Source organism: Telmatherina bonti (genome assembly GCF_933228915.1).
Source record: "Telmatherina bonti genome assembly, chromosome: 7".
NCBI lineage: Eukaryota > Metazoa > Chordata > Actinopteri > Atheriniformes > Telmatherinidae > Telmatherina > Telmatherina bonti.
This window is the reverse complement of record NC_136625.1, coordinates 12,692,595-12,710,993: the sequence shown is the minus strand read 5'-3', so window position 1 is coordinate 12,710,993 and position 18,399 is coordinate 12,692,595. Positions and strand designations below refer to the sequence as shown.

The 18,399-nt window shown below is 40.9% G+C and overlaps 1 protein-coding gene across 1 annotated transcript; it reads left to right on the top strand.

The window, feature by feature from the left end:
- Positions 1-8,472: 8,472 nt before the first annotated feature.
- LOC306758670 (vang-like protein 2) lies at positions 8,473-17,462 on the top strand (the record flags this gene model as incomplete). Its single annotated transcript, XM_079244016.1, has 7 exons — positions 8,473-8,558; positions 8,721-8,844; positions 11,559-12,166; positions 14,141-14,274; positions 14,484-14,619; positions 15,819-16,062; positions 17,202-17,462. The coding sequence occupies exons 1-7, from the start codon at positions 8,488-8,490 to the stop codon at positions 17,460-17,462; spliced, it is 1,578 nt and encodes a 525-aa protein (XP_079100142.1). The 5' UTR covers positions 8,473-8,487.
- Between the last annotated feature and the right edge of the window lie 937 nt (positions 17,463-18,399).

Genomic DNA, 18,399 nt, shown 5'->3' with positions numbered 1-18,399 from the left:
TTCTTTCAATTTGAGGTCTTTATTTGTCCCTTTTTAACAAAGTGTAAAATAACGAAGTACCTTTTTTTTTCTTTTTTTTTTTTCTTTTTTTCTCTAGGGGTAAACACGGTTTATTACTTTGTGATATACCACAGTCTTTATAGTGTAATCTTCAGCTTTCAGGGGTCTTTTAAGGGTTAGAAGACAAAAATCAGATTGTGTTCCACGGGATTTTAAGCAAATTTTGGATCATAAAGTGATGCCACATGCTTTAGAAACTACATGAATCGCATATGTCCCAATGTTCTTACGGGTTAAGGTGCAGGTGAGTTCAGAAAGTAAACCTAATGGCTAACAACTTCTAATGATGACTGATGAGCAGATGAATCAGTAGCACAAGATTTGCCTGTGGCTGTGAGACACTGAACCACATCCATCTCAGCCTACTGAGCCACTTCCTGCGTCTGCAGCAATTTGTTTGGATATGAAGACCAATGTATGCGGAAAGCTTTTTGAATCAGAAAATGGGCTTGTTGATTAAACCACACCCTGTCACATTTCTACACACACACACACACACAGTTACACACCTGCTCAAGTTTGCCCCTCATGTGCTTTAACGCTGACAGCAGCAGTTGTCTTGTTTTCTGCTGCTTTTACTGATATTGTCACAGGAGACCGTGGGTGGTGGTCATTTACTGTGTGTGTGTGTGTGTGTGTGTGTGTGTGTGTGTGTGTATGTGTGTGTGTGTGTGTGTGTGTGTGTGTGTGTGTGTGTGGCCTTGCTTTGCTGATGAGCCTCTTCCCCTGTTGCAGCCTGGGTGTGTGCATGCTTATTTACACAGTTGTTATGTTGGGCTTCAGATGGCTGTTGAGTGGAGCTGGCCATTTCAGAGATGTCCCGGCTTGCCGTTCCTCCCCGACAGCTGCCGTCCCGCTGCCAGCAGCTCTGGCACGATGATGACAACTTGATTTAATTTTGCCTTGGGGGAATTGCTGGTTGTAAAATGTTACATCTGCCTGAATGCTAAAGGAACGAGGCTGCATATTTCTTGCTGAAAAACTCCATTAATGGTTTGATTTGATTAAATTAATCTTTTTTTTTTATTTATTTTTTTTTATTTTTTTTACTCCAGCAGCATGAACATGCAAACCTGTAATAGAATCCTTATGACATCTGAACTGTTTTCAGGTTTAGTATCCAGCAGTAATCTGTACAAAACTCACTTTCATTTGTCTTTGTAGTGAAATGTATTGAAGCAGCAATTACCTGATGACACTGAGATTCCCTGTGATATTCCTGCTCAGGTCAGGCTTTGATTGCACAGATGTTTCTTTACAAAGATGTTATGCTTTAAAGCTGATTCAGACCAGTGGTGATGGCTGTGTAGCGTAGATACAGCACTCATTAAGTTATAAAACTACAGAATGACTCCAATTTGAGCCTATTACTGAATTTAACAAAGTTTCGAGTAAGAAAGGAGATGTAATAAACTGCCAGTTAGTTGCCCCAATCAATTTAGTCTTGATGAGAGTTTTGGAAAAGCAGACATCCTCAGAGATGATCTGACTTGGCTGAAAAGCAAAACTGATCAAAAAAGATTTTATTTTCAACTACACACAGTAAAAGCTGGTGAAGTTATGTTTTGGACATACATTTAACTGATCCTTGATTTTTAGGGCGTAAAAACAATGTTTTTACCTTTCAGTCAATGACATATTTCACTCTGAATTAACATTTCGCCAAACTTGTTACAAAATGTGAAAGTTGTCTTCAAGAGAGGAAATGATGGGGTCATTTCTAATTGGCTTTGCTGCCTCTAAACATAACAAAAGAGTTGGAAACATACCGTGACGACACGGCTTGACACAGCTGTGATGATACTCGGCTACAAGTACTCAAAGTTTGGTTGTGTTCTGTCTTTAGACAAACTAACTCAATACAGATGATTTTTAATCGGTTAAAGGTGTTTTCAGAGTGGAAACTCTCCAATTGGCTGACCGACAAACACAGATGGGAACACAGGTCCTCTCTGTGGTGGGAAATCCTGTAAAAACAGTTGCAGGTTAATCTCTGTCCAGATCTGTAAACACTGCTGATGATAAAGACCCAGTTAAATCATTACAATCACCATGGATAGTCAACTTTTAATACATGTATTAAAACAGCTGTATAAAAACGAACATGTGTAATAGTTCCAACTCATTTTCCACCTTTTGATCGCGGTGAGCACATTTTGATCTCAAGCCGAGCAGAAAAGGAGACCTCGAAGGAAGCGATTTAACAGATTTGAAGCTAAAAGTTAGCAGGTGGCGCTAATGACTTTAATTATAGATTTATTTTGGTCTTAAATAACTCCTTTGGTAAATTGATTGGATATGTGGAGATGTTGCTAGAAATGATGTCCGTTTTTCTAAAAGCAACCGAAGAAGAGCCACTGCAGCTGTGGCTGTAAGGCCCACTAACCTGTCCCTCCCCCTTGTCCTTATTCCTCTGATTTGTGGGGATTTATTGCACCCTTTCCTTTTGAAATCACTGATTAATAGTCATATAACCATCCAAAAGCTCCCAACACATCAGCTTGAAGGGTTATATGTACCCCATTCCCTCCAAAATAGAGCACTTTTCCCTGCAAAGCAGAGGAGTAGAGACTAATTGAGGTGTAAGGATTGGTTTTAATTCTGTTTAGTTTAAACTGTGTGGACATTTGCTTGAACCCATCTAGTTGGAGGGGCTTACGAAAAATGAGGGGAAAGAGCTTTCTTTCTACCTCAGCTTTATTCCAAAGTACATGTATTTAAAATATAAAGTTTGAACTGTGGTTGCTGGCTTGTCGTGAATACTAACTCCTTTGTAAGAAGTGGAGTCACGAGTCATGTGCCAATGAGCTTGGCATCTATCTGCTGTTATTTTTCTGATGAAACGTCTCAGAGGAAGCAGGCAGATGTCTTTGCTTTCAGCTGACGGTGCATACAGCATTAAAATGCTTTGCAGACCCTTTGATTGTAGCTGTAAAACTGCCTGGCCATGTCGCTAGCAGACTGGAAGCCCCCTCGTCATCACTGTTTCATCTCAGACCACACACGCACACGGATCACTGGACCGGCCTGATGTGGGCGGCCTTTCAAGCTGAATTCACTCAAAAATTTAGTAAGAAGTGACTATATTTTTACTTTGAAGGTGTTTTCACACCAGACCATGTTTAGACCCACTTTTACACTGTGAAGTTAAACTTAACATTAACTCAAGCAGAAGAGAGAAACCCCTTCAACTAGGTCATAGGACAGAGGGATGAATAGGAAACATTATCCCTGCCACTAGTGGACCACACCTTCTGTAGATCAAATGTTGTGTCTTATTCTCACTTACAGGCCAAGAAAGGGAGAGACAAGCTTGCCAAACTCATCTAGATCAGGGAGATGCACAAGGCAAGCCTATTTTAGCCTTTTAACGCTCCATACTTAAAGCTTGAGCTGTAAGTTTGATAAAAAATTAAAAAAAAAAAACCTCAAAGCATCAGGAACTTATACATGCAGATAGAATTTCTGGTCAGAAATGTATCGATCCCATCTGATTCCACACCAGTTTCCTTTGTTAAGTCATGCTTTTGTTACTTTTGGGAGCGTGAACCTACAGACTGTCTTGGATTACAAAGGCAAAGTGCTTTCTGGGGAATGTGTGTGTTATGTGAATAGCAGAGCAGATGTTGGCGCTGTGATGTCATGTTGACGTGAAATGGTCAGAGTTAAAAGGTAATCTCAAAGCCACTTCAAAAGAAAAACTGGAGGCTTGTTACTTTAAACGTCGGAGTCATAAGTTCAACTTTTTCTTTGTGTCATGTAGCTTTGGGTTCACTTTATTCCTTTTACTAATGTGAAAGCATCATTTGGATGGATGATGCGATGTGGGATGATTTGCATCAATGTGTTTTTCACCTGTAAGGTTTATGTTGCTCGATCTTGAGGTTAATTCATGTGGCAACACTGTCTTTTCTTTTTTAAGTGATGTCTTTGTTTCATGCCTGCTGTACTCAAAGAAATCCATAGACATTTTGGAAGTGTGTAACTAAAGTAGAAGTACACAAAGTAGGCTGAAAGCAAGTCAGTAGCAAAGATAAGTGAAAGATTTTATCCTGAAAGGGGACTACAACGCCATAATTGCTCTTCCTGCAACTGGGTTTTAACTAATTCATCTAATTCAATAATGGATCTGGAGACAGACTTTACATTCACATCAGTGTACCATTATATTTGCTGGTATTGGCGGCCCTCAGGGGAGTTGTTGATATCATGACCGATTATCAAATGCCATTATGTTTATGCATCATTACCCTCCCCCATTTCCTTTTAGTCCACTCAAATTTGAAATGAAATTTACATCATGGTTCCCAGTGGCGCAATCCTCTTCCGTTTGGTTTTATTACCTGTAGTTACCGTCAAGTCACTGCTCTGGTGTCTAGAACAATGATCTGTATCTGTAGCTTTCATTTTTCTCCTGATGATGAATCTTTCCAGTCTATAAAGGTTTCAGCGTTAGGAAGAAATCTTGGTAACGTCTCATCCATCTGCCAGCTCATTTTAATGACTTCTTTTGTTGTTCTGTGATAACAAAAGTTAAATTTGTCACCCTTAATATTGCAGTTTTAACTTCTTTGTGGTGGACTTACAGAGATCACTTGCTGGGTGTTCATGTTCTTTCCCCTATAATTACTTGCTCAAGTATTTAAAAAGATATGAACCCCCCATTCTTTGTGGAATTACTTATTTGTGTCTGTGAAGCATGGTGAGCTGCCGTCATCATGGCCATTATCCTAAAATACACAGAAATCCTTCTGCACATCTTCATCACTGCATGCTGGAATTCCCGACGTATACGTGTAAATAGACTTGGCATAACTGGACATTATATCTGCATTTCTCACTGTTGGTACTTTGAAATCCAGCCAAGGTTGCTGTAATTACCTAATTGTTATTTATATGATGCAGTTGGATGATCATTAATGTCAGACAGGATTGTTATTTTGCCCAGCGGTTCTAGTTCCTGCTAAACTTCCATTAGCTTGAACCAGGGTTTACATTAACTTTGGTTTTTTTTCCCCCTGGTAATCCTTATGTCCTCTTCACATATTGTCCAGAATTGATTGTTTTTCTTGGGAAACTCCACATAAAGCCTTTCCTGGTACATTTTACTTGGTTGGCAGTGGTAGAAATGTTTAGATGCTTCAAAGCAGGGCAGAGATTAGATCTAGGCTTTCTGTGTTGCTTTTTTTGAAATGCGCACTTTATATGGCTGCTCATTTTTCTGCCATTACTTAAGATAAAAGCTGATGATTATACACCAGGAGGAGGCTGTAAGTCATTTGAATTTTGTGGTTGGGAATAAACATGCTGTTGAGGTTTTGCACATGGCTGCAGGGCTGCAGAATCATCTTTGGTCTGGTGGAGAGAAATGCTTTTCAGTCCTGAAAAATGCAACTCTCTTTGTTAAATGAGAGACTATAAGACTTGCAGAAATTCCACAGATGGATTTGTACAGTATCTGGTTTGAAGTTAAGTGGGGTTTTAAATAAAATGGTGCTGATGGACCGTGAACGCCCCGTTAACGGCACCTCGCATTCCTTTTCATTTCCTAAAGAGCACTGGTCAAATCCAGTAAGCCACGCCTCCTCTTTATCAGTTAACCGGCATTTGACAGTCCGACATCCGTCATGCCAACACTTAGATTTCGGAGAGTTTTTCCTCCAGCGTGGAGAACAGGCTGTCAGAGGGCAGCGTGAGGTCAGGTTTCCACAGCAACTGTCAGCCTCCAATCATGCCCCCACCCCTCTCCATCTGAACACCCTCTTTCATCGCCATGGCAGCGGAGAGGCCCCGTTTCTCAGGGGATGAGGGGTGTGAGGGAGGGAATGTGAGCTGGCAAGAGGGAGGGAGAGGGCAAACAAGTTTAGTGAAAACACAGTAATCCAATATGGCCCCCTTTGTGTCGCAGCTAACTGAGGCTAAAGCTGGCTTCTTGGAGAGGAGATGCACTTGTGTGATGATTAACCTCAGCGGAGACCTGGAAGACATGATCTAAGTGCACACAGCGAAACCAAAGGCTCCGTTTAGGAGGGTTAATGAGTGTAAGTGTCAATGGATCACAGAGCTCATTCTGCCAGGGTGAGGCATTCGATTCCCACAGTGGATAATAAACATGGGCTCTTAAAGGATCATTTCACATCATAGTTGAGTAATAAAGCTGACCATGTTTTTGCAACACCTTCTGGATACCGAACACTGATCCTGATTGTCTTTAAAAGACTCATTTGGGACAAATTTAGCTACACGGATATTTATATTTCTGTTGTTGGATTTCTTATTAAATCAGGGCTGAAAATCGTTGGAAGGTCATTTTAAAGTTTTTTTTTTTTTTTTTTTTTTTAAATTGGAGACTATGTTTTGGATAAAACAAGAAACATGAACCTTAGATGGTGGAAGGTTTCCACTGGCCGCCTTCTGTCCATCTTTTGACTCCTATTTCCCTCAAATTAAATTTAATCAAATAGAGAAAATCCAATCAAGGTGGGAAATAAACTAATTCATGACCCCAATTTAAGTCCAGACTAAACATATTAAACATTATTGGGAAAACTGAGGAATAGATTAAAAAATATATAAAATTCCAATCAAGAAAACCAAACATGCAAATAAAAGCAATTTTATAAATGTTGATAATGATGTTGTTTATTGTTTGTTTGTTTTTTTTAATAAACTTTTAAATAAATAAATAACATAACTGCAGCAAACAAATCAAATAAAGACAAAAGTTTTAGCCTTTGGGTACGTCTTTAGTGCAGGCTTACTCTTATGACTGACAATATGCTTTAGTCTTGATTTGATTTGATTCAGATTTTTTGGGTGCCGATTCAATTTAAATTGCTATTCTCTCAATTCCTCAATATTGCTAATTTTTGTAGACTAAAAAAACACACACACAAAAAAAAATTTGTTTTGCTGTTCATTTTTCTTGAATTAAATTACGAAGAAAAAAAAACCACACAGTAACCAGACCATCATTCTGCTTCTTCTACTTTATAATGGATTGTTTTTATTTATAAAAAAAAAAAACAAAAAACAAAACAGTTTTTAACAAAAAAAATTTTTTTTTTCAAATTGTTTTTTTTTTTTCAAATTGTTTAGCAAAAAATCCAGATATTCGATTTTTCGATTTGATTTTCCCACCCCTACTTACTCTCATATTAAACACAGTTTCCACTGTTGTTTTTTCCTACAATGGTATGATCCATGTCTGTCCTTTTATTTGATTGGCTGTGTGGTGTGTCCATCAAGCTGAAGTCAAACCCCGCCTGCATGGCGCCTCAGTAAAGCTGAGCACGGCTGAAGATTTGATTCTCACTGATGGGAATAAACTCATCTTATTCTAATTTAGACATTTTCATGTGAGGATGGTTAAACTGATGAATCACTGAGAAGTGGCGGTCATTTGTCATTTCCTTCGTTGTTGTAGCTGTTGTTGACATTATTAGGGGAATCAGGGCTCAGAATGATGACCACATTTTACAAGATAATGACAGACCATGTTTTTTTTTTGTTTTTTTTTTAACTTCCAGAAATGGTAAATATGATGACAAAACTGTAAAATGTCCAGTTGGGGAAATTTATATTTAACACGGGAGGATCAGGCTTTTTGAAACTTTCTATTTTAAAGCACTTTGAACTATATTACAGGAATAAACCAGCCTTGCCTTTTAGTTCAAAATAACCATCTTATATCCAGCTTGTTCATGAATATTTAGTTTAAATGTTAACTATTGATGTTGAATAGTTGACTATTCCATCTAAATTCTGCCTCCTTTCCTCGTTGTTTAGTATGTACATCTTCAATTCTTTTCCTACTTCCTCCTGGTCTGGCCTGGTCTTCCTCCTGGTCTGGCCTGGTCTTCCTCCTGCAACTCGCAGCATGGATGCATTGATTTCTGTTCATATTTGTTCATGTTCTCAGCTTTGGATCAGTCTAAATCACACACAGAAAACAAAACGGTGCATTTTAAGGCTGCTGTATAATTTTAGTTCAGTCCTTTCAGATAAATTGACTTATAAGTATATTCAATATAAAAATAATATTAACATGATTAAAAAAATAATATTAACATGACAAGATGTGTGGATTTATTGTTAATCTCGGCTCAATCTTTTCCTTTCTTTGTCAGATATCATCCACCTCATCTCTCCCCTGCTCCAACTCACCTCCTCATCATCTCCCACTCATCTTCATCCTCTCCTCATCCTCCCTGAGTCTTCCACCTCCCTTCTTCTGCTTCCTCCTCATCGACCTCCAAGATAGATTCCCTCAGGAGCAAGGTTGACCTTCTCAAGCTGCCCCTGGCTCTCTCCACCAAGTCCATCTCTGAACGCAAGAGCCAGCTGGGAGGAGTCTGCGAGCAGGTCAGCAGAGGGGGAGGAGGAGGAGGCGGGGCTCATAAAGCCCGCTCACCGCCGACCCGAGACATGGACAACGTGTCGCAGTACTCGGGCTACTCATACAAGTCCTCCCACTCCAGAAGCTCCCGGAAGCACAGGTGGGGAGAACAAATCGCAGACAGCGATGACTAAATGCAGAGAATCTCACACACTTTAGTTTTATATGAACGAGCTGCAGGAGCACCGTAGGCAAAGGGCTCACCAGTAAAAGGTGTCCTCTCCATCCAGTAACTGTTCATCGTTGTGTGTTTTGTCTTCAGGGATCGGAGGGACCGTCATCGCTCCAAAAGCAGAGACAGCAGCAGTCGTGGAGACAAATCAGTGACCATACAAACTCCCGGAGAGCCACTTCTCGATGCAGAGTCGACACACGGAGATGACCGGGTCAGTCGCACCGTCTTCATGTTTCCGCTTTAAACTGGTTTATACTGGTTCATCTGTGAACTACAGAAGCAATCTGTAGTAATAACACTGATGAGTGGTTAAAACACATCATGTTTGTTTCAGATCCTATAAAAGCTGCTTTGGGTGAAAACCTTTATTTAACTCATTTACGGTGACGTTTCATTCAGATTGAGTTTATTGACCTTGTTATTGGCTGTAAATAAAAGGACAGAGGGTGAATAATCTTTTCTCTGTGGCTTTTCTCTGTGGCTTACACTTATTTCATCGATGTCCTGCTGTGCATTTACTGCAGAAATAATCATCTCTGCTGAGACTTTCTCTGGCATCAACCTCACACCATCAGTGATTGTGCAAACTGATTGTCTTTATATTATAACACAGATTCATTACTGAATCCAATCATCCAGATAATGAATGCTTCTCTTTAAAGGGGTCCTATTATGGTATTTCAAGTGTTACAGTGTTGAATCCTCATCAGACATGTGAACGGCACTGTTTTTTATCACCTAAACGCGAGTTTGAGTTTGAGTTCCAGCACCCTCTACGTTCAGTTTCCATGGCGACGAAAAACGCGTCGTTTTAGAGAGTTTTTTCTACTTGGAAATCCTTGTGACGTCCCGGGGGATAAGGTTCGGTGATTGGTTACCTTCTGCTGGTTAACAAGGACACGTACAAATACATCAGGTGGGTGGAAAACGTGGGATAAAGTTATTTCCAACGATGGCTGGTGAGTTTACCAAAGAGAGACATCCTGCTGCATTCGTTGCTGTGGGTTGCTGTTTTCCACTTTGTTTTCAGGGTCTGATTCAGGTTCCAACATGTAGGGCTGTATGCTATGTGTTGACATTGTATTTAGTTTTTTTTAATTGAGTTCATATGAGCCTAATCCTTCTGTTTATGAGATGTTACAATGACGGCGAAAGCAGGTGTGGTGCGTGCTTCCGATGTAGTGCAGTGGCGGGAGGCGGGGCTTAATGCGGAAGAGTCTCAATCCACTCGTTTTGCCCACAGGCTGATCTGACAGCCTACGGAGAGGGTCGGTCTGAAGTAAATAAAGCCATTTGTGACAATAACTCGATCAATCCCAGCCCTTCTGGTCTCAGAAATAAAAATAAATTAGCCTGAAATGAAAATAGAAATGGAAATAGTTCCACTTTAACAAACCATTTTGGACAAGGCAAGTTTAATTGAATAACAACTTTCATGTACAAGACAATTCAAAGTGCTTTACATGAAGCATTACAAGCATTACAGATGTTGTAGAAGAAGCTCAAAAGACAAAACAAAATATCAAAAATCACAATAAAATCATACATTATATTAAAGCCAATAGACGCAAGGTCATTTAAAAGCTGCTGAGCAGATTTCATACATCTGTGCATGAGAAAAGAAATGTTTTTAAGAGCATCTAAATTTGGTGAAAGTTTCATCTACACAGGCAGCTTGTTCCACTAGTCTGCAACAATCAGAAGGTTTTAAAATCTGTCCTGTGACTGGCTGGAAACCAGTGTAAAGATTTTAAAACCGATGTTTTAATTTTACTTTTCTTGATGTAAATCACAGTTTTCCACCTGCTGTCTTACATTTACTTTAGTTTTCAGCTATTTGTTTTTCAGATCTTCCGCCATGCATTGTCACTACTCAGACATTTTGCTCTGATTTTTTCCAACTCCTGACCTTCTTGTTGCTCTTTTACATCTTCCCATTTTGTTTGTACTGAATTTTAATTTCGGACTCTGCTGACTGGAAACTACCAGCATCTTTTGCCACATTCTGAGTTGAATAACCTTTGTTAAGGGAGCTTTATAAGGCTTTCCATTGTTCCCACTGACAGCTCTCTTCTCGGGCGTCATGTTTCCTGCCAGTCAGCCAGACGCAATGGCTCATTAGGCTCTGCAAACAGGTGGCTCATTTGCATATTTCGCTTTGTGAAGGTGTTGATTTAAGAAATGCAAATTAGTAAAGACTCCTTCAGTTATATCTCATAAGGTCATCAGGTCATCACATACCCAGGTTAAGTTTACTCTCCTCTCATTTACAATCATAGCTTTTTTTTTTTTTTTTTTCTGCATGGATACATGGATCAGTTTTCCGGTTTAACCTGCAGCCCAGTCTTGTGTTTATGTCTGGAAGTGGTTGTTAGACTCTTTCAGCAGCACAGTTGTGTTTCGCTGAAGCGGTCAGTTGTTTTTAGTTCTTGTCATCAGGACAAAAGCGGGTGTTGACATTTGGGGAAACTTGCGTCTTTGAGTGCTGAGTACTTTAAACATACAGGTTTGTTCACATGAGGAGATGTTTGTTTCTGCGTAAACTGAGGAGGAAAGCTTTTATTTAAAGAGTAAAGAGGCATTAATGATGATGATAAGGTGAACCAGCCGTCAACCTGGGAAGATGACTTCAGTCCATTTATAACTTCCAAGACAAATTGAGTGTCTGGACTCTGAAAACAAGGATTAGGATGTCTGAAACCATCTTCTAAAGGAGGCTTAAATAGAAAACATCTTGGGTTTGTGGCCTTTTTGCAAAATCAGCTGTCACAAATCTTTGACTAAAAGTTCTGTTCATAAACCAAAAGTAAACAGTAGAAAAGCAGCAGGTCCTGTTTGAGAAGGTTCAACGCTGAGAAGACAAAAATACTCGAATGTCAGTAATGTTTAAATCCTCTTTGCTTCAATCTTCTGTTTGTCATACAGGACGATAACTGGGGGGAGACCACCACTGTCGTCACCGGCACCTCCGAGCACAGCATCTCAAATGAGGACCTAACCCGCGTCACCAAAGATTTGGAGGAGTCGACCCCATTGGAGTGCAAGCGCTTTGTTGGCCCGGTGCTGGGAGGCTGCCTGAGCTTCTTCGCCCTGGTCACGCCACTCGCCTTCCTCATCCTCCCACAGGTCCTGTGGCGTGAAGCCCTCGAGCCTTGCGGCACGCCGTGTGAAGGCCTCTATGTCTCCCTTGCCTTCAAGCTACTGGTCCTGCTCATCTCCTCCTGGGCGCTGTTCCTCCGCCCTCCCCGCGCCACCCTGCCGCGTTTCTTCGTCTTCCGCTGCCTGCTAATGGTGCTGGTGTTCCTGTTCGTGGCGTCCTACTGGTTGTTCTATGGCGTGCGTGTACTGGAGCCCAGGGAGAGGGACTACAGAGGCATTGTGGAGTACGCTGCTTCGCTGGTGGACGCCTTGCTCTTCATCCAGTACTTGGCTCTCGTGCTGCTGGAGGTTCGGCACCTGCAGCCTGTTTTTTGTCTTAAGGTGGTCCGGAGCACGGATGGAGCCAGCAGGTTCTACAACGTGGGTCACTTCAGGTTTGTGAGATGCATCATTGTGCTTACAGCAAAGTTTTTGCTTCTTGTTTTACAGGATAAAAAGACAAAAAGATATTATTCAGCAAAACAAAACGGCTGCTTGTGGCTTTTTGTGGGAATGGTAATTGGATTAAAGCAAAATAACTAGCCTAAATTAAGTTAAATTAGTTTACTATTGTAGGAAAAAAATACAAAAAAGTCTGGATGAGTTGGAAAAAAGATGCAGAGATTTATTAGAATATGACAAGTACATAAACAAGAGAATAAAAGTAGAATGGGAGAGTCTGTGGTTGCACTGGAGAAACCATGCAGACGCCAGTATCTGAAGGGATTCTGACCACAAAGAGAGAAAAGGATCATTTTAAAGTGCTTGGACTTTCTGGCTCCAGGATGGTGAGGAAAAAGGGTCACTATCCTTGGGATAACCTGAGATCTGCTTCTTGACTAGATCCCTTTCTAGGGTCAGGCCACCACAAATGAACAATGTTAAGTTGGAAGTTCAGATGGCACAACCGGAGCTAACATGCTGTTGTGCAACGCATGAAGAAGATGCTGAAGCATGTTTAAAGCAAAATACCAGTAGGAATACATGATAAGACAGAAGAGTAACAGAAATTTCCACTAGAATTACCTTCAACCCAGATCTGTTCACACCTGTCATTATAACGGCCCATTGTGATGCGTTCATAAGCAAATAGGAGGCTTGAGGGACATCAGTTGACCTCGGAGGAAAATATGTTTCCACTGACACAGATTTTGGTAGACGACTGTGTAGAGAGCTATATAAGTGTTCAGATCACGGAACGTAGCCTGAGTGGGTCTGTATGCCTGTTGTTGTACCACATGTGAGTGGATTACTGGACATGCGTGTAGCTGCATGTGTGAGTGTGTGAACAGGGTATTGAAAATGCACTAAGGCTTCCAAATTGCCATCAGATGACTGTTTTACTTGATTGGTTGTTCATATTATAAATTCAATGCAACTTCTGAAGTAACTTGCCCTGCGATGGACTGGCGAGCTGTCCAGGGTGTACCCTGCCTTTCGCCCGAAGACTGCTGGGATAGGCTCCAGCTTCCCCGTGACCCTGAATTGGATTAAGGGGTTAGAAAAATGAATGAATGAATGTATGAAGTAACTTGCGTGCATAAGAGAAGACTAGCTCGCCTCGTCCCGCCTCCTCCTTTGCAGAATTGTGACGTCTGTCTCATGGGAAATGACTGAGTCGGATGAAATGCAACGAGCGGTCAGACACTGGTCGCTTTGATAAACATCATTTATGTATCTACTGTAGGGCAACATATGAATGTAGCTTGGGTTGAATGTGGGGGGAAAAGACATTATGGTGTCCAGTAAGAACACCATAAGAAATGAGCCGCCACCGTCCATAAGAAATCAAATTTAAGTCACATTCAGCAGCTTCTTCTAAGAACATCTTCTTTTCAGCCAGTTTAATAACAGAAAGTTCTCCTCTAATGTTCAGCAGGAGCATTTTGATGAGCATTCATTGATCACTTTGTTTTTTAAAATGTCACCATGATGGCTGATGAAAACTGGAGAAAATGCTAATGAGCACTGGTGCAAAACTAAGAGATGCTTGTGCATTATTCCGACAACACGAAAGCCAGAAGTGTGACCATAAAACAGTTTGTTTTTTGTTTCTCTCTCCAACTTTAGTCCAAAAGACTTCACCTTCCTCCTATTACTGTTAATGACACTAAATCTTAGTATTGCTGTGGAGTTGAAGTTTTTTATGTCAGTATGTATTCTTAGAAAGAAATCTAGGATGTGTGATTAAGAAGATTTCTGCATGTCAGAGCTGATGGTTGAAGTGATGAGTCAGCTTTTAGTCATCAGACATGATGCAGAGATGCCAGGTCTGGATTTGTGTGCTTCCTTTCTTGAACTAGTTGTTTTGTTTTCAGCATGTGATGTTTGATCTGCACTCATTGTCCAACTACTGTTCTGTGTTTCAGCATTCAGCGGGCAGCTGTCTGGGTGTTGGATCGATATTACAGCGACTACCCTGTTTACAACCCTGCTCTGCTTAACCTACCCAAATCTATCCTCTCCAAGAAGATGACCGGCTTCAAGGTTTACTCTCTGGATGGTAAATACAAGCCCATTTTCCATCATTACGGTGTACGTCAGAACCAAACGGGTGTTTTAACTGCGTCATCGGCACATGAGATCAACATTACCTGAATCTACCTGTGATGGTTCAAATCTGAACCTCTTGTTCGAACTTGAACATGACAATTTGATGGATACCTGAAATGTAATCCACCAAATCCCTGCTCTGCATGTGTTGTCTTGTAGAAAACACAACCAACAACTCCACAGGCCAGTCCCGGGCCATGATAGCTGCTGCTGCAAGGAGGAGAGACAACTCCCACAATGAGTATTACTACGAGGAAGCTGAGATGGACCGCAGGATCCGCAAACGCAAGGCCAGGTCAGAGCCGGCACATGCCGATCAACTGCAGATTGTGTTGAGAGCAACTTGTCTGCTGTGTTATGATGGCAGTAACATACCCCAGTGTGAAAGCCAAAAGAGACACTAGATTGTGTGTGTAGACATTTGCAGATATGTTAAGAGAGGAAATGCACACTGAGTGTGAACCCATTTGTCATTTTTCAAGGCAAAATATATGCCACAATTACATTTTAATCTCTTTTTTTTTTATGTCAAATTCATGCTAAATTCAAATGGAAGAGTGCTTTGAGACATGCAGAGATGTCCCTGCAAATATATGAAGGTGTACCAAACTGTTTCCATCTTACCTATTCAGACTATTTAGCTTAATCCCCTTTTATAAATGAATGATTAAAGTCGGTCCTGTTTCTGCATGCTCTTATTGTTCTCACTGCTGGAAAATGAGTCACTATGTCAGCTGAATGAAAGAAACATTTATTAAATGGCTGTAGACCAGCAGCAGAAGTGTTTGTTCCTGAGGAGTGTTACAAGTGTTGCTTACTTTTATGGAGCCGTCTCATCATGATGTGGGGTTTTGGTAGCCTGAGTGTAAAAAAAAAAAAAAAAAATCAAGTGTCCATTTACAACATTAAATTGTGTTATAATGACATGGTGCATGCGAATTTGACTGAAATCTTAAGATAGTATTGAAATGACCAGCTCTGCAAACGTAACAATAAGCTAATTTTCTCTTGTGTTGAGCTGTATAGTTTTATGACACTTTATAACTCCACACTGTATAAAACTGTTTTCTCAAAATGTACCTTAAATGGTTTAATCAGCTGCTTGCTGCTCAGTATCTTTATCTTTTTAATGTCTTATAGTCAATTGCAATGTGTAATTATAAACTGACTTGAATTACACAGATGTAACTAGATCACTGAAGACAACAGTCTCAAAACATGTTTTTTTTCTTTCTGGAGTGACTCAGTATTTCTCTGAGCTAGTGCTGGATTAGTGAGCAAAGCCACTACTCCATAAAAGGTTGTGCATGTGGAGTGTTTAGTGTAGCCAAAAGGTCCTTAATTCCACCAGACTGACATGTTAATAAAACAACGACCTTCTTATTCCTAGCTGTAGGAATAGTTTAATGCCACTGTTTTGAACTTTATACTGTTATCTACAAGCCAGACAACCTGTCTGGTGGATTAAACCAGGACTTTATTGCTCTGCTGCAGGCTTGTTGTGGCGGTTGAAGAGGCCTTCACACATATCAAGCGTCTCCACGAAGAGGAGGCAGCCTCGTCCCCCAAACACCCCAGAGAGGTGATGGATCCTCGGGAGGCGGCTCAAGCCATTTTTGCCCCAATGGCCCGGGCCATGCAGAAATACCTGAGAACGACACGGCAGCAGGCCTTCCACAGCATGGAGAGCATCCTCACACACCTGCAGTTCTGCATCACGCATAACATGACGCCCAAGGTGAGTTCACAGCAGGAATGTCCAGCTCCGGTCCTCAACAGACGCAGTCCTGCAGGTTTTCAATATATCCCTGCTTCAAAACACCTGAATCGATGGAATCAGTCCTTGTGTTGAACTTCATTGGCTGTTGGATCCATTTAATGAAAGCCAGGTGTGTTTGAACAAGGATACATAAAAAACCTGCAGGACAAGGCCGAGTTTGGACACCCCTGGTTTACAGTAATACGGTGTTGGGTTCTGCTGGCAGCTCAGGCAAATAAAAGCATATTTTGTCACCAATTATATAATTTTCTAAACTCGTGTTAAGTTCAGTTGCTACTGTGCTCTTTCATTCTTTCTAACCTGCAGACTAGCAGGATTGTTTCTGAATGTCTCGCAGCTGCCTCTCTAACGACAAACCTCATACCCAGGTTTTACACTGCAGCAAGACACTATAGGCCAGTGTTTCTTCATCCTGGTCCTCAGGACCCTCTGCTCTGCATGTTTTATAAGTAAACCTACTTTAACACACCTGACTCAAGTCAATGACTCATTAACAAGTTTTCATAGAACTTGGCAAGCAGTTAAGTTAATCAGACGTACTGGAGTTGGTAGGAACTAAAACAGTCAGAACAGTAGTCCCTGAGGACCAGGGTTAGGAAACATTAAGCTATAGGCCTTATGTTTGCAGCACATTGAGGTTGTAGAACAAGACATTACACTCACTCCAGAGGATTTTCTTTTATACCTCTGGAGTGAAAATACGTAATTACTGAGAAGTTTTCAAGCAATGTTTTTTGGGAGTTAAAACATATTTGTTAGTGCAACACAATAAAAACTGAAAGTTTAACCTTTTTAACAGGTTTATGTAATGTAGTTTTTCAAAACCTATTTAGTTTTTACAGAGTTTTAATCTCAAGATTAACGTTGTTTTATGGTTCTGTAAATGAGGCACATGACGGGGAACATGAACAGTGAGCAGAATAAAATAGGATACTACAATCTAAAACCTAATCAAATGTTAAATTAAATTTACTTTGACATCTGATGGCGTTGAAAACAAATTTAGAAGAGGAAAACAAAAAGGTAATAAAAGACTTTCCTCCAGCAGACAGACAAACGTTAAGCCTTTCTGATTAACCTCCACCATCCACTCTCAGGCCTTCCTGGAGCGTTACCTGACCCCGGGCCCCACCATGCAGTACCAGCAGCAGAACGGTAGAGGGCGCCAGTGGACTCTGGTGAGCGAGGAGCCGGTGACCTCAGCACTGCGTCAGGGTCTTGTTTTCTCCCTCCGCCGCCTGGACTTCTCCCTGGTTGTCACGGTGACGCCGCTCCCCTTCCTCCGCCTCGGGGAGGAGTTCATCGACCCAAAGAGCCACAAGTTTGTCATGCGGCTGCAGTCGGAGACCTCGGTGTGAAGGCTTGTACTGATGTCCCACGGTTGTCCAATCATCCCCCACGCCTCTCTGTGACAGAGAAACCCTTTAAGAAGAGGACTGCTGCCTTTCTGGTCATCACAGATGCTCTCATATCAAACTGAGATCACTCAATGAGCGTCCAAACAGGAAACAAACACATGCCTTGACCTCTTCTCTTGCAGTGTAGCCTTTACACTCTGTAAAAAAAAATTCCTTTAAAGAGGACTTTTCCACTTTTGTCTCTGTTTTTGTTGTAACCACTGAACTCCATGTGTGTTGACTCAGACATGAACACCAGAGGAGGGGGTTACATCACACATATCACTTCCTCTGCGAACGGACTGCTGCCTCACTGCCTCTTGGTTCTCATTGTTGTCGTCTCTAACATGATGGGAACCTGCTTTTATATTTGAGGAAGTGTCTTCTCATGTTTAACCTACAGAATGTAGCATTATGTGCAGTGAGATATTTGGGTTTTTTTTATATGTGACTTTTAAAAGAGAATGGATGAACATTCCTAACCTGTTTCTACTCCCGTCTGGATGTTCACACTGGCCTTTTTTTTTCTTTCTTACTTTTGGCATCAGTTGCAAGAAGACAAAACATTTCCAACTGGTATTAACACATAGTCCGTATATGACTTTGACAAACATGTTAAAACACCACATTGTTGTTCTACATTTTTCTTATTGTCAACAAATCCACCCGAAAAAAAATACTTTCTGAATCTTTTCTTATAGAAGTAACTTTATTTACTTCTTCACACTGTATTTTTAGCTAATGCTATTGGAAAATGGATAAATATTGCATTTACTTGAGGCTATTTCCAGCCAGCAACTATCATAGTACAGAGTAATTCTGGCAGTGCTGACCAGCATAAGCTAAAGCACGTTTGTGTTTATGCTGGCGCTCGGTGTGTTTTCAACACATATTTTTG